Source organism: Botrytis deweyae (assembly GCF_014898535.1).
Source record: "Botrytis deweyae strain B1 chromosome Unknown BDEW_008, whole genome shotgun sequence".
Classification (NCBI taxonomy): Eukaryota; Fungi; Ascomycota; class Leotiomycetes; order Helotiales; family Sclerotiniaceae; genus Botrytis; species Botrytis deweyae.
Window position 1 is genome coordinate 1,052,082 of NW_024066215.1, and position 23,499 is coordinate 1,075,580.

Sequence of the window (23,499 nt, forward strand, 5' to 3'; positions counted from 1 at the left end):
ACCCCCAACCTTAACAATAATAGATTTCTCAAATAGTAATTCTAGTATAAATAATATTTTTTGTAAAAAGAGAAAATTATGAATTTATAGAACATTTACTAGATTTATTGATTTTTTTATCAAAAAAAAACAATTTTAATAATATATAATATATTAAATATTATATAGTATCTACTAATACATCACTATTAACAATTTTTATAGAATCAAAACAAAAAAAAATTAATGGATTTATAAAAAACAATATTTTCCAATTCATAAAGATTACAGATATCCTTATAAGTATAAGGATTTTTAATTCTTGTTTTATCAATAAGATTAAAAATAAAAAAACTAACAAAGCATTTTCCAAATCCCGATTGATTATATAAATATAGAAAGATTAAGGAAAAGATATTGTTTTAATATAATCACTCACAATACAATATATTAATCAGTATATTATATTAGCAGTAATAGCTATATTACCCAAAAACGAAATAACTATAAATATTTACAACATTATATAAGTATATATATAATCAATATCGAACTTAATTCAAAAGTTTTATACTCGATTATTATTGGAAATGGATATTTCAGAAAGCTTTATTCTACAAATTATACAACCATTATATAATATTCTAAAAGCAGGAAATTATTGGTTTAGCATTTATTATAAGTATTATATTAATACTCTTAAAATAATATAATCAATCTACAATTCATATTTGTTATATATAACTAAAGACAATACAGCATTCAGTATTATCGGATTATAAACAGATAATATATTTATTATAACTAATAAAGTATTTACAGATTGTAAATAAACTGAGTTTAAAAATGCTAAATTTATAGTAAAAAAGTATAAAACACTTATACCAGATATACTATTTAAGTTTAATAATAATCTGATCACTCAACAAGATAATAGTATAATCTATTTTAATTAAAAGAAACAATACAAAAACCTTTATTTAATCAAATCAAAACCATCTAATATACAAAGTATATACAATAAGTTCAGAAAATCGATAATAACAAAAAATCAATATATTGTATAACACACTCAAGGAATATATATAATAACTATATATCAATCAAAAACAGCTTTTGACTTATTATATACTATATAAATAATCAATCCAAAAGAGAAAGATACTAATACTCTTAATAAATACATCCAATAACAAATCAACAATTCAGAAAAAGGATTATAATTTATCCTACTTAATATGGATTCTCTCAAATTGGTTATATTCACAAATATATCCTTTACTAATAATAAAAATTTGTCCTTCCAGATTGAATATATTATTATTCTAATAAACAAATTCGATAAAGCTAACATCATTCATTAATCATCAATTAAATATAAAAGAGTTATTAAGAATATATTAACATCAAAGCTTTACAATATAATTTTAGGCTTTGATATTAATATAACAATTAAAAACATTTTTAATAAAATCTTTTCAAATTGTAAAATACCATTAATTATATATATTGATTTAAGGTTATTATACAACTATTTTACGAAATTTAATATTATGGATCAGTACCCAATCGCAGTTGCGATTACTTATATATATATATGTATATGTGTACGATTATATATATATAATTGATATATAGATATACTCAATAAATACTTTACTTTTGATTTTATAGTTATAAATTCTAAGAATAAATTATATTCTACTCTTGTAATTCTTTTAAGGCAAGATATTATATTATCTATAATTTCTATATAATTATATAGTTATTTAATAATTATCCAAATAATACCTTATAATTATAATACTTTCTTAAATAAATTATATATCAATATTATTTATAAAAAAAAGATTTATTTTAATTAAGACTTAATAAAAATATTTCTCTTAAATATATTAAGTTATAAGTATTGCTATTATATTTAATTTATTCATTTTAAAAGGACTTTATTATTTTCTTTTTATAATCAATCGAGCTTTTTTAATTGATAATAGTTAATTTTAATAGAATAATAAATATAATCTCTTTAATTTGAATATAAATATTAATAAATATAAAAAAGCAAATAGTTGGGAAATAATTCCTCAATTAAAAAATTAATTTTTAAGAATAATATATTGATATATACTTATTTATTTCAGAAAAAACAATTACCAATTCTTATAGATTATAAAGTCTTATAAAACAAAATAATAAAACTTAAAGAAGAATTATTATAATATAGTTTTAATATTACTTATTTATTTCAATCTTTTCAATTCTAATAGTAATATTATATAAATTCCTTAAAGGATTATGGAATCCGAATTTCTGATATTCTAATTACTTTTATTAAAAGAATATTTTTTATTACCGAAAAAAAGAAGAATAAAAGAAAACCTTGTTTATAAAGCCAATTTTTACAACAATCTTTTTCAAATATTGATAGTAGACTCCCCTCAATTCTAATTACTTTATTGAACAATCCATAAATTCAATGAATACTCTTCTCTCGTTTTTTTATTATTATAATAAAATGTTTATATATTCCAAAGCCTATCAATCTTTTATTTAAACTTAAGAATAATATAGAATCAAAAATAAGCCTTTAATAACTATTAATTACAAAACAATTTAAACTTTACAAAAACTTATTTACCTTAAAACCATAATAATGATTTTATATAATAAAACAAATTAAAGGAAAAATATAAGAATATATATTCTTGTTATATATATAAATCTTCTATTTGATAGGTTAGTAATTAATTAATTAGTTTACAGCTATTTACAAAAACCTAACTAAGATTAATTATATCTATATTGAGTATAAATATTAAATTATATTGAATAATATATAATACAGAAACTTTCTAATATAATATTATAAATTTAAATTATTAATTATACAAACAGAAATCATTAATCTAATAATTCTTTTTTATAATCTAAAAAGAAAAATCTTTGATTTCCTTTAATAAATTATTAGTCTTTATATTCAATAATATTATACTATAAAAAACCTAGTCAATAAACTTATTAAAATCAATAAACTCGAAATTACATTTTGGAAATACAACCATAATAAAATAATTAAAAAAACTTCTTTTAAAAAATCGTTTAGCAAAACTCTCTTATCGATTCCTTCTAGAATTACTTTCCACCCATTAAATAATTCAAACCTACCCACTCAAATCTTATATTTCCCTTATACTCCTACTAATTATACAAGAATCTTTAAGCTCAATAGCACTTTATCTTTAGGAAATAATTTTAATTATAGTATACCTACCCTCATATTGAAAGTGAATTACAGTTTCACTTTTTATATAAATAATATAAATACTATAACCCAAATCCAAGAAATCAAAAAAGATAAAGAGTTTTATAATATAAAAAAGAATATTGAAAAGAATATCAATTCAAATATATAAGCAAAAACTATCAAATCCACTTATACCATTAAAAACCAGTATTTAAATCAAAATACTTAAATAAAAGTTTTCTTTTAAATATAATCTAGAATATAAGATTTCTTGATTTGATAAAATTAATAAAAAACGATTCTATAAATCTATTATATATATTTTCAAAAAATAAATATTTATATTATATTCAAATACTTATAGATTCTAAAATGAATGATTATACTTTTATTGATAGAATATTCCTTTTATTATTATTTTTTATATTTAAATCCTGTTTTATACCATTCGAATTATTAATTAAAGTCAAAAGCTATAATAATACAAAAAATAAAGTTATTATTTATTTAATCTTTCTTAATTTTATAATTAATATTCAATAATAATTCTATTTGTTATTTTTTATTATTAATTTAAATTTATATAATATAATTCTAGATTGTAAATGATTAATAGAGATTTGAGTCAAAATCGATTGTTTTAAATAATATCTCAAATAATCTCTTGAGTATTTTTTTATTATTTTTTTATTAAAAAATATACTTCTAATTAGGGATAGCTTATAATAATTTAAAATCAATTGTTTGAAATAAAAAGATATTAATAATTGGAATATCCAATTGAAAGAGATATATTACTATATTAATAACGAATAATAGAAGATAATATTGATTATATCTATAATACTTATTATATTTCTTCAGGAGCCTAATATAATAATCCCTAATGTAATTGAATCCCTGATTTCAATCAATTTGAGGAAGAAATCTGTTTTTGATTAAATTTATATTCAATTTGTTTATGAATCTCTTCTACTATATATTTCTAATATATATAATATATATACATTCAAATCAACTCAATTCCAGTTTATTTATAAAAAGAGTAAAAACTATGAGATTTTTATAATAATCTGTAAAAAGATCAATAATATCATTTCAAATTGCAAATCTAGTCAGAACAACTATTATCGAATTGTAGTTATAATTATTTCCCTAAATAATTCTAAATCAAAAACTATTATTATTCTTAATTATATCATTACAAATATTGAAATGGAATCTTCAATTCCTAAGGTTTATTAGTAATACTATTAAGTGTTTTCCAAATACAAATCTGATATTCTATCTCCTTTTTGTTTATATAATTATAAGATTATTCTTGAAGAAGAAGGTAAGAAAGCTTTTAAATATAGTTTATTATATAAGATATTGTTCAAATAGTTTAAAGTTATTAAAGAATATGTTATTAAAAATCTTATTAAAGGATTTATAAAACTTAGTTAAATATTATTTATAATGTTGATTCTTTTTGTAAAAAAGCTGAATAAAAATTTAAGATTCTATATAAACTTTAGATTATTCAATTCTTTAATACATAAAGATAGATATTCTTTATTTCTTATTAATAAAATATTTATATAATTTGCTAATATAAAGGTATATATCAAATTAAATATTCGATAAGTGTTTTATTGTATATATATAAATTCTATTTTTGAAGAATATATTATTTTCTATATTCGATATAGTTTTTATAAATATAAAGTTCTACTTTTTGGATTGATAAATAGCTTTATGATTTATTAATAATATATAAATAATATTTTATTCGATTATTTAGATGATTTTTATACTATCTATTTTAATAATATACTAATATATTCGGAAAACAAAGACGAATATAAAGAATATGTTAAATATGTTTTCGAGCAATTTGAATCTATTGAATTACAAGCGGATTTCAAAAAGTACGAATTCAATATTAAATATATTAAATATTTAGATTTTATTATTTTTATTAATAAAGTATAAATCAATTTAAAGAAAATCGAAATAATTGTTATTTGGATTTATTTTATTATTATAAAAGGTATTTAATTATTCTTAGATTTTTGTAATTTTTATTATTGATTTATTAAAGATTATAATACAATAACAAAATCTCTTTACAAATTTATAAAAGCAAATATCAAATTTCATTTTAATAAAATCTATTAGAATGTATTCAATATATTCAAAAATAGATTTATCTCTATTTCTTTTTTGTAATATTACAATTATATATTACTCTATATATTGAAAACTAATATATTTAATAATATAATTATTAATATACTCTTTTAGAAATATAATAATAAATAATTACTAATTATTTATTTTTCGAAAATAATAATTATTATCAAACTAAATTATAAAATTCATAATAAAGAAATACTTATAATTATTAAATCCCTAAATTATTGAAAAATTGAATTTATTAGATCTTTGTATTAGATTAGAGTATATACTGATTATAAAATTCTCAAGTATTTTATATTTACCAAACAGCTAAATACTTGACAAACATATTGGGCAGAATTACTTATTGATTATAACTTTATTATTATATATTATACTAGAAAAAATAATTTATTTGTAGATATACTTATTTACTATACTAACAAATTGAATTAATAGAATAATATTAAAAAAAAGAATTGGTTATAATAATTTATAAAAAATCATCAGATCGATATTAAAATTATATATAAATCTCTTTAATAAAAACCAAATACTATTACAAATCTTAATATAAATGTGATATCCCCGTTTTTTGATATAATCAATTATATCATTAAAGGTAATAAATTCTATTCAAGTTTAAAAGCTTTATATAATCACACAATCAAATTATATAAGCATTTCATTTTTATAAAAGAATTATTACTTTACAACAATCATTTATATATCCCGGATATTAACAATTTACGAATTTATTTGATTTATAAAACCTACAACTCAGTTTCTATTATATATCCTGATGTGAAGAAGATCTATTCTTTTTTAGCTAAGCAATATTATTAAAAGAATATAATTCTTATAATCGATTAATATATACAGAACTATTACAAATACAAGTATAGCTTTGTTTCCAGAAATCGTATTTTTGGTTTATTTTATTTGTTTCTTGTTTCTATAAGAGCATAATAATATATTATTATGAATTATTATAATTTCAATAAAGATAAATACAATTACAATAATATATTCGTTATTATCGATTAATTAATCAAATAGATTATTTCAATACTCTATTATAAATTAATTAATTTAAAAAATTAGACCTACTTATATCTATATTATATATATAGATATTATAATACCCTAAAGTCTATAATCTCTAATTACGGTTTTCAATTTATATCAACCTTCTAATAAGAATTCAATAATATCTTAGAAATGTAAGTTAAGCTATCTACTACTTATTATTTGTAAATTGATGGTTAGATTGAGATTTATAATCAATATCTCTAATAATACTTGTAATCCTTTATAAGCTATTATTAAGATAATTAATCCGAATTTCTATCAATAATGGATTATGCTCAGTTTATATTTCCTTATGAATTATTAAATAATCAATCCCTATATAAAACTCTATATAACTATCTACTTTATAATCCCTAGGATTGAAAACTCGATTTTATTATACTTATCAATAATTTGAATATAACTGATATTAAAAAATATACTAAATATAATAAACTAACATTTGATTAAACAAAAGAGAATATTTTGTATATACAAAAAAAGATATCTCGATTAGCTAATTCGTATCACTACTCAATTGATTTCGATATAGGAGATTATATATAACTTAATATAAAAGACTTTCTAATATAATAATCTTCAAAAAAACTGGATTATTTAATTTAGAATAGATTCAAGATTATTGATTAAATTGGAGATTCCTTTTAATTAGATTTATTATTTACTATAAAAATCCACCCCATATTTCCACCTAGCAAACTCTGTAAAGTAATAGATAATCTATTTTTTGAATAAATTATTGAATTACTATCTTTAATAAATATTATTGATAATACTAAATAAAAAGTAGAATATATTTTAATTATCAAGAAAGTACACCAATAATTCAAATACAGAATATTATAATTAAATACTAATAACAATTTTACTTGATATTCTACTTCTGATCTCAAAACTGCTTTACATTTCCTCTACAATTTCTATTTACAAAATCTCTTTTTACCAGGATTTTCTGTATACCTACCCAAATAGATTTGTCTTTATAAAAATGAAAAGAATAATTATAATTTTATAAATAATAATCAATATATAAATAAAAAAGATTAAAAAAACTTTTTTTATATATCAAAATAATAAAGAAATCATAATCTTATAAGCAATAAAAAAGCAATTGAATAAAAATTGAATTATTAAAACAATACAACAAAAAACATCTTTTTTCTTACCTTAGTAGTTTTAAAGCAAGCCAAAAAGAAAGTTCTTATAAGCATTAATGATTATAATTAGATAAGGTACAAAAACAAAGACTAAATAATTTAAACCAAAATACTAGCCAAACCTTTAGCTAATAGTAATAATAAGAATATATAGAATAACTATAAGCCAAAAAACAAAACGATTTTTAATTATAATATATATAATAATAAGATCGAGCTTATATTCAATTACCTATAACTACTTACAAATTACTAAAAGCTTTACTTTTATTTATATTATAGCAAATTAGTATTACTACTTCAGTTTGTTTCCTTACTCTATAGTTTCGATTATGCGATATTCTATATCCTTCTGAGTAAGGATAATAAAAAGCATTTTTTTCGAAATACAATTCCTCAGCTTTTTTTATAAATCAAGTTATCAAAAAAGAATTAATTTTATTAAAAACTGATAAAATTATAATTTACCTTTACTATATTATTATATTTAATAATAACTACTTAATATTAAAAAAATATTTTATAAATCTTTTTAAAGAATAAGTATTTATATTTATACTTACTAATAAAACAAAGTAGATAGTAAGTTTGATTAAATGATTAGTTAGAAACTTGATAATATATACTATTCCCCTTACTGGAGATATAACTATATATACAGTCTATACAAATCTAGTTATTCTTTCAAATATATTATTCTTATTATTGTCACGGTCAATCCGTGTAAGGGCTAGCGAGAGCACGTGAGTAGCCCCTGCGGGGCTACTTCAGACCGACGCCAATCTGCATATAATTATAAATTGTAGAATTTTCATAGTTTAGAAGGATTAATGAAAAGTCTTTGTGCTATATTACATCTAATTAATTTATTACTATTATCTACTTTAACAATTCTTTTCATTCTCTTATATAGAGTAATCCATCAATTATTTCTTAATCGAGTAATTATTGGTATTATTATAGTTTCAACAAAAAGAATATCTATTTCAAGGGGAAAGCGGGATATCTATAGTACAATTCAAAACCAATCTAGTGAAATTATCAATTAATTTCTGTAGAGTATTAGTAGCGATATCTATTCGGCCTAATTATACTTTCCTAATAATAACGAGAATATATTATTAGTTTAATAACTTAAAGAAATAAAAGAAAAAATGATAGCTATGAGAAAGGCTTACAGAATGGCTATAGATCGTATCTTATATATAACTACCCTAATCGAGTATAACCGATCTATAACTATACCGAATACAATCCACCAGGGTATCAACCTTGATTAGAGAAAATCACCAAAATTATAGAGATTGAAACAATACAAAGGAAAAAATATCGAGAAAGCTAAGAATTTCTTTTTTCAAATAGAAATTATATTTCGAAGTAATGTCCCTAGCGATTTGGTATTGGTATATAAGCAAATCAAGTTATAAAAAAATGAACTAGAAAAACTTTAGAAAATATATATATAATATTATTATAAATAAAGGGATTAAATAACAATAAGTAATCCAAAAGATTGTATATACAAAACAAAAAGAAGAAAAAACTATAAATGCATTTATAACCTATCTAAAAGATCTTGAAAAGAATATCGAATAGAAGATAGAGAGTATTCAGATCAAAAGGCTTTTAGTAAATCTATTATCCAGTATAACCAGGAAAATATCAAAATCTTTATAACAATTTGAGTTGTGTAATAAGCTTATAAAATAAGTCTATAGATTGGAAAATATAGAGAAATTATTTCGAGAAAAAAATATAGGGGACTTATATCAATCCCACAAGTATAATCAATTACCCTCTTGATATCGAAATTTATTTAAATACCTTTATCTGGAAAATAATTCAATCCTAATTATTAAAACAGAGATTCAAGAATCAAATCAACTTTCTCAAAAGAAATCCTTCAAAATATCAAGATATTTTGCTAATGTATTGTATATAGAGTGTATACGAATCGTTATATACTATAAATGCCAATAGAAAGAGCATATTATTTCGAACTATTGGAACAACTTTGTGTATAGACATTATAGGGAAAAGTATAAAGAAAACGAGTGCCAAAATAATCTTCCTGAGGTTATCCATACAGGAAACACCTAGATTCAGTAATTATAATAAGTATTCTATTGATATTGGGTTTATATAAAAAAAAATGAATAATCTTTATAATTATAGTGATTTTTAATAACAATAACAAGCCGATAATACTCCGATGCCTTATTAACTCGGGAATGTAAGCTAATATTATATAATAAAGCAAGTATATCAAATAGAATTGGACCCTTATCAAAAAAAGCATTTCTTTTATATTAGTAAATGGTACCACAATTGCATTGTATAGGAATTATGAATTCCTTATCGAAATAAAAGATAAAAAAGGGGAAAAGAGAATCTATATTTATAGCTTTATATTAGTGGTATTGAATCTATCATAAATAAATGTTATTCTAAATCTTTTATGGTTATAAATAGTTAATCCCAATATTGATTAGAAGTCAATATCACTTCGATACTATTCTATCTTAAGCAATCTCGAGATTATTTCTATAAAAGAATTTTATTAGAAAATAAAGAAAGATAAAGTAATCTTTATAATCTTTTTAGATAAAATAGTTTTATAATTAAAAATAAAAGAGAATTATCTAATATTTGTATTAATCTTATATAAAATATCAAAAGAATTCCAGAAATATAAAAAGACTTTTTTGGAAAATGAAAGTAGCCTTTTACTTGAATACTATTTGATGAAATATTATATTAATTTCAAACCCGATTCAACTTCCCCTTAGAATTCGATTTATTCTTTATTAAAGAAAAAGTCAATAATACTATAAAAATATCTAAATAAATATTAAAGAAAAAAATAAATAAAAAGGTTTATCAGCTTAATAGGGGTGTTTATTATATTTATTTCAAAAAAGGGGGGAGGCTATCAACTATATATTAATTATCGAGAGTTTAATCGAATTACTAGAAAGAATCGAATCCCTCTATCTCTTATTAATAAATCTCTAAATCGATTCCGATAAAGTATTATATTTACTAAGCTAGACTTACAGAACACTTATTATCAAATCTGTATAAAAGTGGGGGATGAATAGAAGATTGTATTTTGTATATAGTATGGTTAGTATAAGTATAGGGTAATACTTTTCGGTCTTATTAATATCTCTGTAATATTTCAGATATATATCAATCAAGCTTTATTCAGCTTGATGGATAGTATCTGTATGGTATATCTTGATAATATTCTGATCTATTTAAGAGATAGAGCTATGTATATAACGGATATTCGAAAGGTTCTTATATGACTCATTGAATATAAGCTTTATATAAAGCTAAAGAAGTGTGTTTTTTATATTAATAAGATAGAATTCCTGGAATATATTGTTTTGCCTGTAAGTATTATTATGAAACCAGGCTATATTTAGATTATAATAGAATAGTTAATATTCAATAGTTTTAGAGATATATAGGTATTTCTTGGTTTTATAAACTTTTACTAATAGTTTATTAGAATCTACTCGGTAATGGCTTATAGTATAATCGTATTATTGAAGGAAATAAAGAAAGGAGAGATAGTAATTAAATTCAAATAAATTAACAAAATACAAAAGGTATTCGAAGTATTAAAAAAAGTCTTTATATCAGCATTTATTCTTTAGCATTTTGACTCCTTATTTTATATAATGATTGAAACCGATATATCGATTTTTGCTTTAGATTGTATATTATCACAGCTCTTCTTGAAAAAAATTAAAGAGGTATTAATTCAACAATGACATTCTATCACATTTTATTTAAAAAAGCTAAATTTAGTGGAGTAATAATATTTTATTTATAATTAAGAATTATTAATAATATATATTGCTTTTATATAGTGGTATTATTATATAATAGGGAGTTGATATACTGTTGTAATTAAATCGGATTATAATAGCTTCCAATACTTTATAACAAAGAAAAGCCTAAATAGCCGGTAAGCAAGGTAAATGAAGGTTTTGGTTGTATATGATTTCGAGATAATATATAGGGCCGGAAGATTGAATCCCGTAGATAGATTATTGTATTACTTTAATTATATTGTTGATATAAATAGTATAAATAATATATTTCTGATTCTTTAAAATAAACTAAAGAATAGATCGATAATTATAAATCTGTTTCAAAGTTTTCTTGTTAAAAAAACGGAATCTTTATATAATATTATAAATCTTTTATAAAGAGAAAAGTGTAATTTATTATTTCATAAACTTAAGTGTTTATTAATTAAAATTAATTGCAAATAATCAATACTATATTGGATAGCTTATATTTTAACAGAAAACAAAATAATATTTGAATTAATATCAGAAACAATAAGAAATGCTTTATTATGTCTTTAAACAAATAATGATTTTATAAAGAATAAAGAATATCTAAATTAAAAACTGCGTTTTGCTAAAATCACCTTATTTTAACAAATAAATGTCAACAGGCTTTTTAGATATAATGAGAATATCTATATATCACCAGATTCTACTTTAAGAATAGAGATTTTGAAAGCTTATTATAATAACCCTACGGGTAAATATTGGGGTATCTCTAAAACTTTAGAAATCTTGAGATCTAAATATTTCTAGTTTTCAATAAAAAAGGATATAAAAATGTATATTAAAATATATGCGGTATATTAGTATATCATTATCAAAAGGTATAAGCTCTACAGTGAGTTATAGATCCTTTTTATTTTTTATAAACCTTGGAAAGAGATAACTATAGATTTTATTATAGATCTATCTCTATCGAAATTGGATAAGCATGTGTATAATATAGTTTTAGTGGTTATTGATAGGTTTACGAAGCTTGTTTGATATATATCCGTTAATAAAACGATTACTTTATTAGAATTCGCTCAAACGCTAATACAAAGTGTATTTAAGGACTTCGGGATACTGGAAGGTATTGTGTTAAATAGGGGATTACAGTTCGCAAGCAAGTTCTGGAGTAGTTTTCTTTTTTATTTGTGAATATAATGTAAGTTGTTTACTGTATTCTATTTTCAGATTGATGGGTAAATGGAGTGACAGAACTAGAACCTGATTTATTATATTAGTTGTTATTTTAATTATTGATAAAATGATTGATCTTTATTATTATTATTCGTAGAGTTTATTTATAATGCTATATAGTATAGTATAATAAATACAAGCCTATTCTAAGCGATGTACAAATTCCTATCAATATTCTATTATATCGGTGAGGATACTAATATCACAAAAAGGATATCAGCAGTATATAAGCGAATCGCCTTTTTTAATAAAGAAAAGGAAAAATTGAAAGAATTGTAATAAACAGCTATAAACTGAAAATCAAAGGATACAGATAGTACAATAATCTAGCAATATAATATCAAAGACAAAATAATATTAAGTATCCAAAATATCAAACAATTTCAATCCAAAAAGAAGTTTTTGGATAGATTTATAGGCTCTTTTTAAATAATAGGTATAAAAACTAATGATTAAATATATAAACTCAAGCTATTATTTATTTATAAAATTTATAATATCTTTTATATTTCCCTATTGGAATTATGGTATAAACAATAGGGTATTGTTAATCTATTGTTATTAGAGGAGATAGATAATTATTTGGAATACAAAGTGGAAAAGATTATAGTATATAGAAAGAGAGGTAGAGATATTCAATATCTAGTTTGATGGAAAGGTTATTAACTAGTGGAAGATATATGGGAAGCTCTTTGTAATCTCAATAATATAAAAAAAGTATTAAAAGAATATAATAAAAAAAGAGAATTATTAATATATAGTTTAAAAGAAAAAAGGAAAAAAGTTATAAGATAATAGGGTTTTGTTGTATATCTATAAACGAATTATTAGCAATACAAAGTTATTTGTAATATTTCTTTCTTTATTCCTTTTTATTTTAATAAAAATAAGGATATAATTCTTTATTTGCTGGTATATTATATACTATTGCCAAATATATCAACTTATTCTAATATCTCTAGAATGCTTTAGGCTTTAATTTATAAATATCAGAATCGATATTATCTGAATTTTCATTAATATTTAGCTAATGAAATTATTGCTATTCTTTTTATAAAGTCTTGTTCTTAATAAAAATATACTTTTAATTAATACAAGAACGCTGTTGTAAAGGTATTGCTATATTAGTGTATTGAGAGGGTTCTATAGTAAGAATTAATCCTTTTATTTTATATATTAAGAAGATCTGGTGTAGAAAGAAGAACTCTAAAGATAGTATTACTTATATTGCTATCGCTTTGCTTACCCTTATCTGTTAAAGATATATTCACTTTATTTTTATTTATATTTTCCTTTTCTTTTATTTTCATAAAGATCTTATTAGACTTTTGAACCTTTGTTGATGGATTGTTGATAACCTATAGATATTTACAGGATCAAATATTTTTAGGAGAATTTGTAATAGTGTTAGATTCTTTAGTATAAATAAAACAATTTATATAAAAAGCCTTAGCCTTTAGCGAAGTATTAGTGTTTTGATATCAAAAATCAAAGAGGGAATTAGTAATAATCGATGCTGTCTTTTGTTTCGAAATTATATGGAAAGCTTTATAAGGAGGAAGGATAGCTTAAATAACCGAGCTCCTAGTAGCAGATTAATGGGCAGAAGCTATCGAATCTTTGGCAATACGTTTTTTCGCCTAAGGGATGGTAATACTGATATTACCTTTAGAAATATAAGAAATATCAAAATATTAAAGGGCACTGATAATCTAATAGAAAAAAGGGTTATTCTCTTTATTGCTACTAAAATCAGAAAGAGATTTATTAGAATACCTAAGATAATCCTTTTTGAGTATAAAAGAATAAGTACAGGAATAGGAGCGAAATGATAATTGAGTATTGATATGAGGGGGGATATGGTTCTCTAAATTAGCTAATATATTCACAGTATCCAAAGTCTTATTTCCTAAAGGAGTAAGGGGCAGGGTGGGGGCATTAACAGTGTGGGGGTGAATAACTGAAGTTATAAAATCGTTTTTATTATTCGAATCTATTATAGCTATTAGTTTTATGATAAAGCCTAAAACAGCAATATTCAGTACAAACAAATTATTCTAAAATCCAAAGAAGTCAGCTAAGTATTATTATAAAAAGATAAAAGGTAATTAACGATAGCTTGATAAGAATTCACAAAGCATTTTATAAGATTACTTATTTGATTCAACTTTTTTATAGTAAGTAGAGATAATATTTTAAATAACTTTGGCTTTTTAATATCATTTTGTTTATTCTCCTTTTACAAAAAGATCTCTATACTTTTAATATAGTATTTATTTCGATGTACCATCACAATCTCGGTATTCTCTTCCTTTTGATTATTAACAGGAATAATCTGCCAAAAAGCTTGGGTTTGATATAACAAGTTAATGTTAGAAATATATTAAAGAGACACCAACTAGCAAACCTTTTTCTGAATACAATAATAGCTACACTTAGTATAAAAACCCTTATTATAATAATAGAAATCTTTGGGGATAAAGAATACAATATATTTGAAATAACAAAGATATATAGAGATAATCAAACCAGCAGGACTTACTGCAAACTAAACCGTAATCGCCTAAGGGCCGATAGGTTGAGGGGCAGCTATAATAAGACAAGGATTAATGAAAAGATAATAAAGAATAATCTATTAAAAAAAGAAACAAACTCAGGAAATTGAAGGGAACTTATAGAGCCTCTGATAATCTGCCAGTGAAAGTAATAAACACATTGGAATATTGTTTATTGATTATTTATAGCTTTATAGCATTCTTATTTCCTTTTAGTATGCAATATAAACACAATCACTCGGTATCCCATTTTCTTGTGTTATATAAATCGAGTTCGGGAGGTAAATATATATATCTCGGGATATAACATGCAATATAGAGGGCTCTATCACAATCAATCCGTGTAAAGGCTAGCGAGGGTATATGAGTAGCCCCTATGGGGCTACTTTGGGCTGATGCCAACCCGCATATAATTATAAATTGTAGAATTTTCATAGTTTAGAAGGATTAATGAAAAGTCTTTGTGCTACATTACACCTAGTTAATTCATTGCTATTATCTACTCTAACAATTATAACACTATTTTTTTTAATGATCTTTTATTTGAAGATTCTAGCTTATCGATATCAACAAAGCTAATGCTTTTGTAATAAGGTATATCGAATTTGTAATTAGATTGATTTTGATGTAAGACCTTTATAATCTCCTTCCCGATAATTTTCTATTTATTATTTTCGATATTATTAAAGTAATGTACCACTATGGCCAACTTGTTAGCAAATTTTCTTTTATAGTTATTAATATAATTGATTAAAGGATTATATTCTTTTTCTGAATTCTGCTTGAGAATATAATGGAATGGATATATCTAATAAGCAAATTGAAGATTAATTCCATTTTCGAGATTATTATTTATGGTAATTATAATTATATTTATTAAATAAATCGACTATATACCAAAAATAAACAAATAAAAAATCTTACTTACATTCCTTATTAGAATCCAATTTATTATTTGTCTTATCAGAGTTATAGTCACTCTTATAATAGGATTCCTCCTCCTTGATAGGCCGCTTACCTCGTACAATAGAAAAAGCAATTGCTCTCTTCTCTACAAACTAAATAGAAAAACAAATCAGCAAAGCAAATACAGAAAAAACTATAAACAACTCATTGCTATATATATATTCTTTTATTATTAAATCTATACTAATAACAGTTTACTCTTATTGTTATATCTTTTTTTTGGGATTAAAGGTATATTGATTAACAGATATAAAAGGATTGATTGATTAGAAAAGATTTGAAAGGAAAAGGGATTCGATTGATCTATATGCTTTATAGAATTCAATTGATTACTAGGCTATAGAACGATTTCTTCCGTTTTATATATACCTTTCTATTACGAAAAAGAAAAACTTATACACATATTTATTTATTATATTATTATAATCAAATGATAATAATACCATCTTGTAATTATTAATTCGATAACTAAAACAGATAATTATAAAACTTGAGGGTAAGCTTTTTCGGAAAAAAGAATAATATTATGGATCAGCATTTAATTATAGTTGTGATCGTTTATATATATATGTGTGTATGTATATGATTATATATATATAATTGATATATAGATATGTTTGATAAGTGCTTTGTTTCCGATTCTGTAGTTATAGATTCTAAGGACAAATTATACCCTGCTCTCGCAGTTCTTCTAAGGCAAGATGTCACATTTAATACAATTACCAAAAAAAAATTAATAATTAATATAATAACAATTCAAAAGGTATATAAGAAATAAGAAATTATAAAAATTAAATAAATTGATAGAAAATCTAACCCTACAAATATAATAATTAAATCTAAATCATATCAAACCCTAAAGAACTTAATCAATAATAATATTATAAAGATTAAGATTACAGAATAGATTGAAAAAGATTAGTAGTACAAATAATTACATTAGAAAAAAGATATTAACTAGAAAAGATATAATATAATGATTTTAAAAGAATCGTTAATATTAGAATAAAGATTATATAACCGCGCTAGTGTATACATTAACACCCCCACACTATAGCATATACATTCGTAGCCTTTAGCTTTTAGAATCTCAAATAATATTACAACAATATGAATTATTAATACTATATTACTTTACCATCCCCATGATGATACCAACATTATCCTATATAGAGTTTTTATTATTATAAAAAGTAAAAGCTTTATTAATATTATTGATATTAAATTATTTAATTATAGAATCAATATCTTTCTTTAATTTTTGTTTACTAATATTAATACAAAAATTGAAGCTATAAAATGAATAATTATCTTTTAATTTTGATCTTAAATATAACTTATTTCTTTAATTGGAATTGATTTTATAGATTTAATTATTGAAATTCTAAAAATTGATATAATCTTTTTATATAACATTTAATAATACTTTTATTATTATCCTTCACTTATTCGATTCGGAGAGTTATAAAATCTAATACGTTCTTTTTTTTGTATACTTTTTTAGTATTGGGATTTTGCAAAAGTTATGATAATGCTTTCCTTTTTCAATCGAAATTCATTGTAACAGATTGATAAAAAATAATGTTAAAATTGATATGAATATTGAAAATAACTAATCTATGGGATAAATAATGAGACATTGAATTGTATATAGTCATTTATACATTTATTTGTTTATTATTTAAATATTTACTTTTTTTATATTATTAATTACCAATCTTTTTATAATTTCATAATTTATTAGTTTATTATCAAATCAATCTATTTTATACATTAATATTTATAGAGAATATTATAATTACAAAAGTTTATTTATTGAATTAATCAATATTGAATATTTTACAACTTTTAGATAAACTATGATTTTAAAACACCACTCATACAGAAATTTCTCACACAAAAAGAAAATAGTTTTCTTTATTTATTAAAAACAATAAATTACTGATAAAAATTTTTGAAAGAATATTATTAGACCGTTTACTAATAATAAAGGATTAATTGGAGTTTTTAAAAATAAAAAAATTGATATTATTAAAAAAGCTTGTTAATATTAACTAAAAAGTAAATATATTTTATAATTAAGATAAAGATTAAAACAAAATACTAATAATAATATAATAATTACATTTTGCAAAATTCGTAAATAATAAAAGTATTTCGTGTTAATTCTACCACAAACACCATTTCAACATTTAGTATATAAAATTATATCAAATAAAAAGAATTCTAAAAATCTCCAAATCTAATCTAATACTTTGACAACTCTTTAAAAAGTTACAAAAACATTTATAATATCTGAATTTGAGAATACATCTATTTTTTTAATAATAATTATATACTAATATACTTTAATAACAAATTTGTATACAATTTATACTCGTAAAATTACAATTATGAATAAGGATTTATATTTAGTTCAAAGTTTATAAAATAATATAACAGAATTCAAAATTTCTAAAAATAACAAAAGATAAAGGATATCAAAGGAAAAATTATTTAAAATAATATTTTTAAAATCAATATAATCTCTTTTTAATTCAAAGTTTAATACAATCTATTTTGCAACCAAAACTATACATATTCAATTATTCAACTATATTTATTTATCACCCGTAAACTAAATATCCAAATCATTATTATTATTTATTTTAGTCTTTTTCCCCCTAAAACAAAATCTATTAAACAATTCATTATTATTTAAATTAAATTATTTTAATAAATTATAAGATTATGGATTTAAAGAATTTAAAAGTTTTTTTATTGCTTTATCATTTTACAAGCTTAATCAAAAATCCAAAAAGGTATTCGAGATTTAAAAACTATTAAAGAAAGTATATTAAAGCTTCAAGGGGTAGGAGATATATTATTCTAATTGAAATTATAATTTCCATTCTCCTTTTTAATAGCTTCTTTTTTGATAATATTACTTTTAATAGATTCTCTTTTAATAATTTCCTTTTTGATAGATTTTCCTTTAAAAACTTCTTTCTTGATCTCTATTAATTTTTTATTATTAAAAATCAAATTAATCAACTAAATATTATTAACAAAAAGAAATATCTATAAAACAAACTTATATTGATCCTCTTCGGTTTTGATTTTTATAAAAAACAAAACAAATAATACTCTAAATAGTGTAAGAAATTTTTGGGATTTCTATTGCTATGAATTATTCGATTTGATTTCATTTTTCTTAAAGAATTATATATCAATAATTGATATTTAGATATATAATATTATTTGTATATTTTTTCCAATTAAATGAGTAATTATCAAATTATCGAATATTCTTCAATATAATTGTGGAGTCAATCTAACAAATCCTCTATCTACCTTTTCTATATTCAAAATCTTTATTATAAAGATATAATAATTATTCAAATTAATAATAATCTTATATACATTATAATATATATTCTAATTAGTAGAATTGAATATTCTCTAACAAACAAAAAGATATCAATCTTTAATAAATATATCTAAAAAAAAAGTTTGAAAATTATTACAATCAATAACCTCTTCTTTATATTTGTTGTTGAAGCTTTTTATAATATAAATAAATATATTAATTACTTCAAAACAAATATATTTATTATATATAATATTATACTTTTTAGTTTCACTATTTTCATAATATACTTCTTCTTGATTAGTTTTAATTGCTAATACTCATTGATTGTTTATTTCTTTTAATTCTTTAAAAACTATAATCGGTATTATTATTAGGCCTTAATTAGTAATAGAGTTGAAAAACTTTTGACATTATTATTATAAGTATGGTAATGTACCACCTTTTACAAATCCCTATAATGATTTTTTATATTCTGAAATCAAGCATCTTATTTGAATAAATAAAGTTTTGAAATCAGGATTTTTCAAAATAAATATTTTATATTAATAGTATAAAGTACTAGGAATATAATCTTTTTATTTTTGTATAAATTTATTTGTTATATCAAATAAAAATAGATATTTTAATATATTTCTGAATTTGAATATAAATAAGATTTAATTTAAAAAGCAAAAGATTATTAATATATTTATTCTTGATTTATAAATATATTGAATTTAATTATATTGACTATTATATAACTCAAATATATATCAAATTAATAAATAATTAATTAAATAAATATTCAAACAAATCTATAAACATTTATAGATTATTCAATTTGAAATATTTAATTATATATAGTATATGTAATATTTATTCTAATTATATTATAATATTATATCAAATAATAATATATTATATTTATTAGATAATAATAGAATATTAGATAATAATTATAATTATTAGATAACGAATCTTAAAATCGAATTATAATATATTAAATGAAGAAATCGTTTTGAACAAAAATATCCGCATGATATGTTATATGTAAGATTACAAACTAGACATACATAAGACTTGATTGAATACTATTATATACTTCAACATCTATTCAACAAAGAAAATATCTACAGATTCATAAATCCAGATCTCACATGGACTAATATATGTAAGTAAAATTCAATTACACATCTCAATCCCTCACGACGACGTCACTTCAGCATCATCGTGAGCAAAGTCCACAAAAACTGACTTTTGTTACACATCTAAATCTATCACAACATCATTGATTGTCCTTGAATTACCTAGGTACACAACAAGAACCAGTGAATATCTAGAGACCACAGCGCCAACACAGAAGTTTTGTTGCACCTCTTGATATCCTGAAACGTCATTGTAAGATTACTAAAACTTCGGAATTTACATAACCGAGATCAGCCTATGCATAAAGAATATGACTGCAACGGTTTATCGCATATCTCTTTTATTCCGTACGTCATTCGGTGAAGATTAGGAAAAAGGTTCTGGTGTATATCCTCTAGTCTATTATGTTATTATTGCAGTCGGGACTATACTTTCTAATGCACGAACTCATCTCTTGACAGTTGATTATAGATTACTTCAAAGACTAAAGGTAGATAGCTTGAAAAGTGTAATTCATTTCATTTTCTTGATATTTCCAATCCTATCAATACACGGTGTGGGAGATAACGTATCTATCTAGAGCTAAATGAATAGTCTATTTAAACGCATTGCTGCAAGATATAAATTTCAGATTGGTCAGATACAGTTTACGATGAATCCACTACAGTAAGATGATTTTGAATCGTCAATAAGTGGTGACTGAGGGGTAGCGAGAGAACTAGGGATACAACATCTTACTATTTGAAGGCTTGTCAGAATGCGGTCTGCAATATTTATCCTATAGATTTGCAACACTTACTTCTCATAGACTCAGAATTGGCAAGTAATTTAAGCTAGTTTTGATCACCGCGGCCAGAAGAATTTTCGGGCTGAAATCCTAGTCATGGCTTGAAAACTTCAATGCAATAGTTCACAGATTTGTTAGGATGAGGACGGTAATTTAGAGCCATTAGATGTGCGCCATTTTGACTTGATACATCCGGGTGGTCACTGATCTGAGGCTAATCCAATTTGCCGGAGCTAGCGAAGAGAAATGTCACCTTTGTAATTTGCATCTTCAAAAGATTGTTATGGTCGTTATGATTGATATTCTAAATTCGGCATTATGTAACCTTGAATGACCGGAACCCATATTGGCTACCTAGTCAGTTTGATGTTTCAGCCATCCAACTTTAGCGTTTTGTTTTTTTTTTCTTTTTTTTCCTGACACCCAGAACCATCACAAACATGCTACTACTACCAATTTATGAAAACCCGCAGTTACACGAACCATCGACGTGCAAAGAATTGTCGGATTCAAAATCATGCTTGAACAAAACCAATTCCTAAGACGGATTCCTTTGCTTATGTGAGAACCTAGAAGCATCAGCTTGCTGCATAAGTATAAAATTGCCTGTCAAATTACACACCTTAGTCAAACTTTTCTGGCAATCGGGCAGAGTTCGGGCTCATAATAGTAATCTTTACGGTCTTCTTCCTGTGAAAATAGGCTGTCCCAGTCTTCTTCACCGTAAAATATCCACGAGCCGTGCTCCATTGTAGCGTACTTTGCCATCTCCTTGATCAACATGAAAGCGTCACGATCTGGCAATTTGTCCCAAGCGGGGTTTTTTTTATATCGAGCCGGCTTTCCCATCAAGTCCACCCCCAAGTATATCTCTTCAAGGCTTTGATGATTCAACAACGTCTTGAACGAAGAGTATACAGTGTTATGCCATCCATCTGTCTTAACTCCAACGTCCAGTGGACAATCTGGAACACAAACACCGTCAAACTCAGTGAATACAATAGACAGAATTCGCAGATTAACGAAGCTTTCTTTTGCGGCAATTGTCATAGCCTCAAAATACATGAGGTCGGCGTGTGCGAATTCTGTTTTTCTAAAGTAAACGACAAGACGGGCCAGAATAGTGAGTTTAGTTATGCAATTGACATAATGTCTGGGGGTCCAAGAAAGAAAAGTTTGTATACCATCAGGGGAAGGCTCAAGTTCCGGTTCCTGATCCCATCTCCAACTTCCAATAACAAAATTGGTTTGGGAATAAAAGTACTTAGCAGCATCATGATGAATCGCCTTGCTGACTTCGAGAATAGCGTGAGAATTTGTAAACGGCTCTTTGGCTTTTTTATAGGCAGAAGAGAGAGGCGATCTGATTGGTATCGGTCTTGTTCGGACGACTGGAATGTGATCGTATATCATCCAGCGAACATCCAACGGCAACTTCAAGAACAAATCCTCCCATGCTTTACTTTCAGGATTGGGTGGTGGTGACAAGAGACATTGTGGTGGGTCTTTGAAGGGCCGAACAAGTTGTGGTAAGTTACTGGTGCTCCTGTTGACTTTGCATTTTCTTTTCGCAACTGCAGTTTCTCTCAAATCTTTTGGCTTGATTGTTTTGAAAGAGATGGGATGTGCTGGCTTAATGGTACAACCATACCCATCAATTTTGAATGTTAAACTGTGTATTGCAGCAGGAAGAATCCTTCTTCTTACTGGTACCGGCCCCCAAGAAGTCGGCCAAACAACTCGGTTTTTAAATACATCCATTCTGCATTCTAACAATGTTTGATCCAAAAAGAAGAATTTGTTGAACGCCTGTTTGATGACAATAGAGCTTGAAACGATACTGCAATTACTCTTTTAAGGTATTGGTATTGATTGTTGACAATATTTGAAGAGCAGAATAATTCATTGACAATGTTGTATGGATATATTGAATGAATAAGTGAATTGAACTTGAACAGAAAAATCTAAATAAAGGCACTGAGCAGGTACACCTCTGCGCTTTCCCGTCATGTAATGCCATATGCCATGAAA

General features: G+C 23.0%; 1 protein-coding gene across 1 annotated transcript; it reads right to left on the reverse strand.

Annotated features, from left to right (window-relative positions):
* Positions 1-22,095: 22,095 nt before the first annotated feature.
* Positions 22,096-23,229, reverse strand: EAE98_004506 (uncharacterized protein; the record flags this gene model as incomplete). The annotated part of the gene is made up of 1 exon (XM_038952126.1): positions 22,096-23,229. The coding sequence occupies one exon, from the start codon at positions 23,227-23,229 to the stop codon at positions 22,096-22,098; it is 1,134 nt and encodes a 377-aa protein (XP_038811662.1).
* Positions 23,230-23,499: the final 270 nt, after the last annotated feature.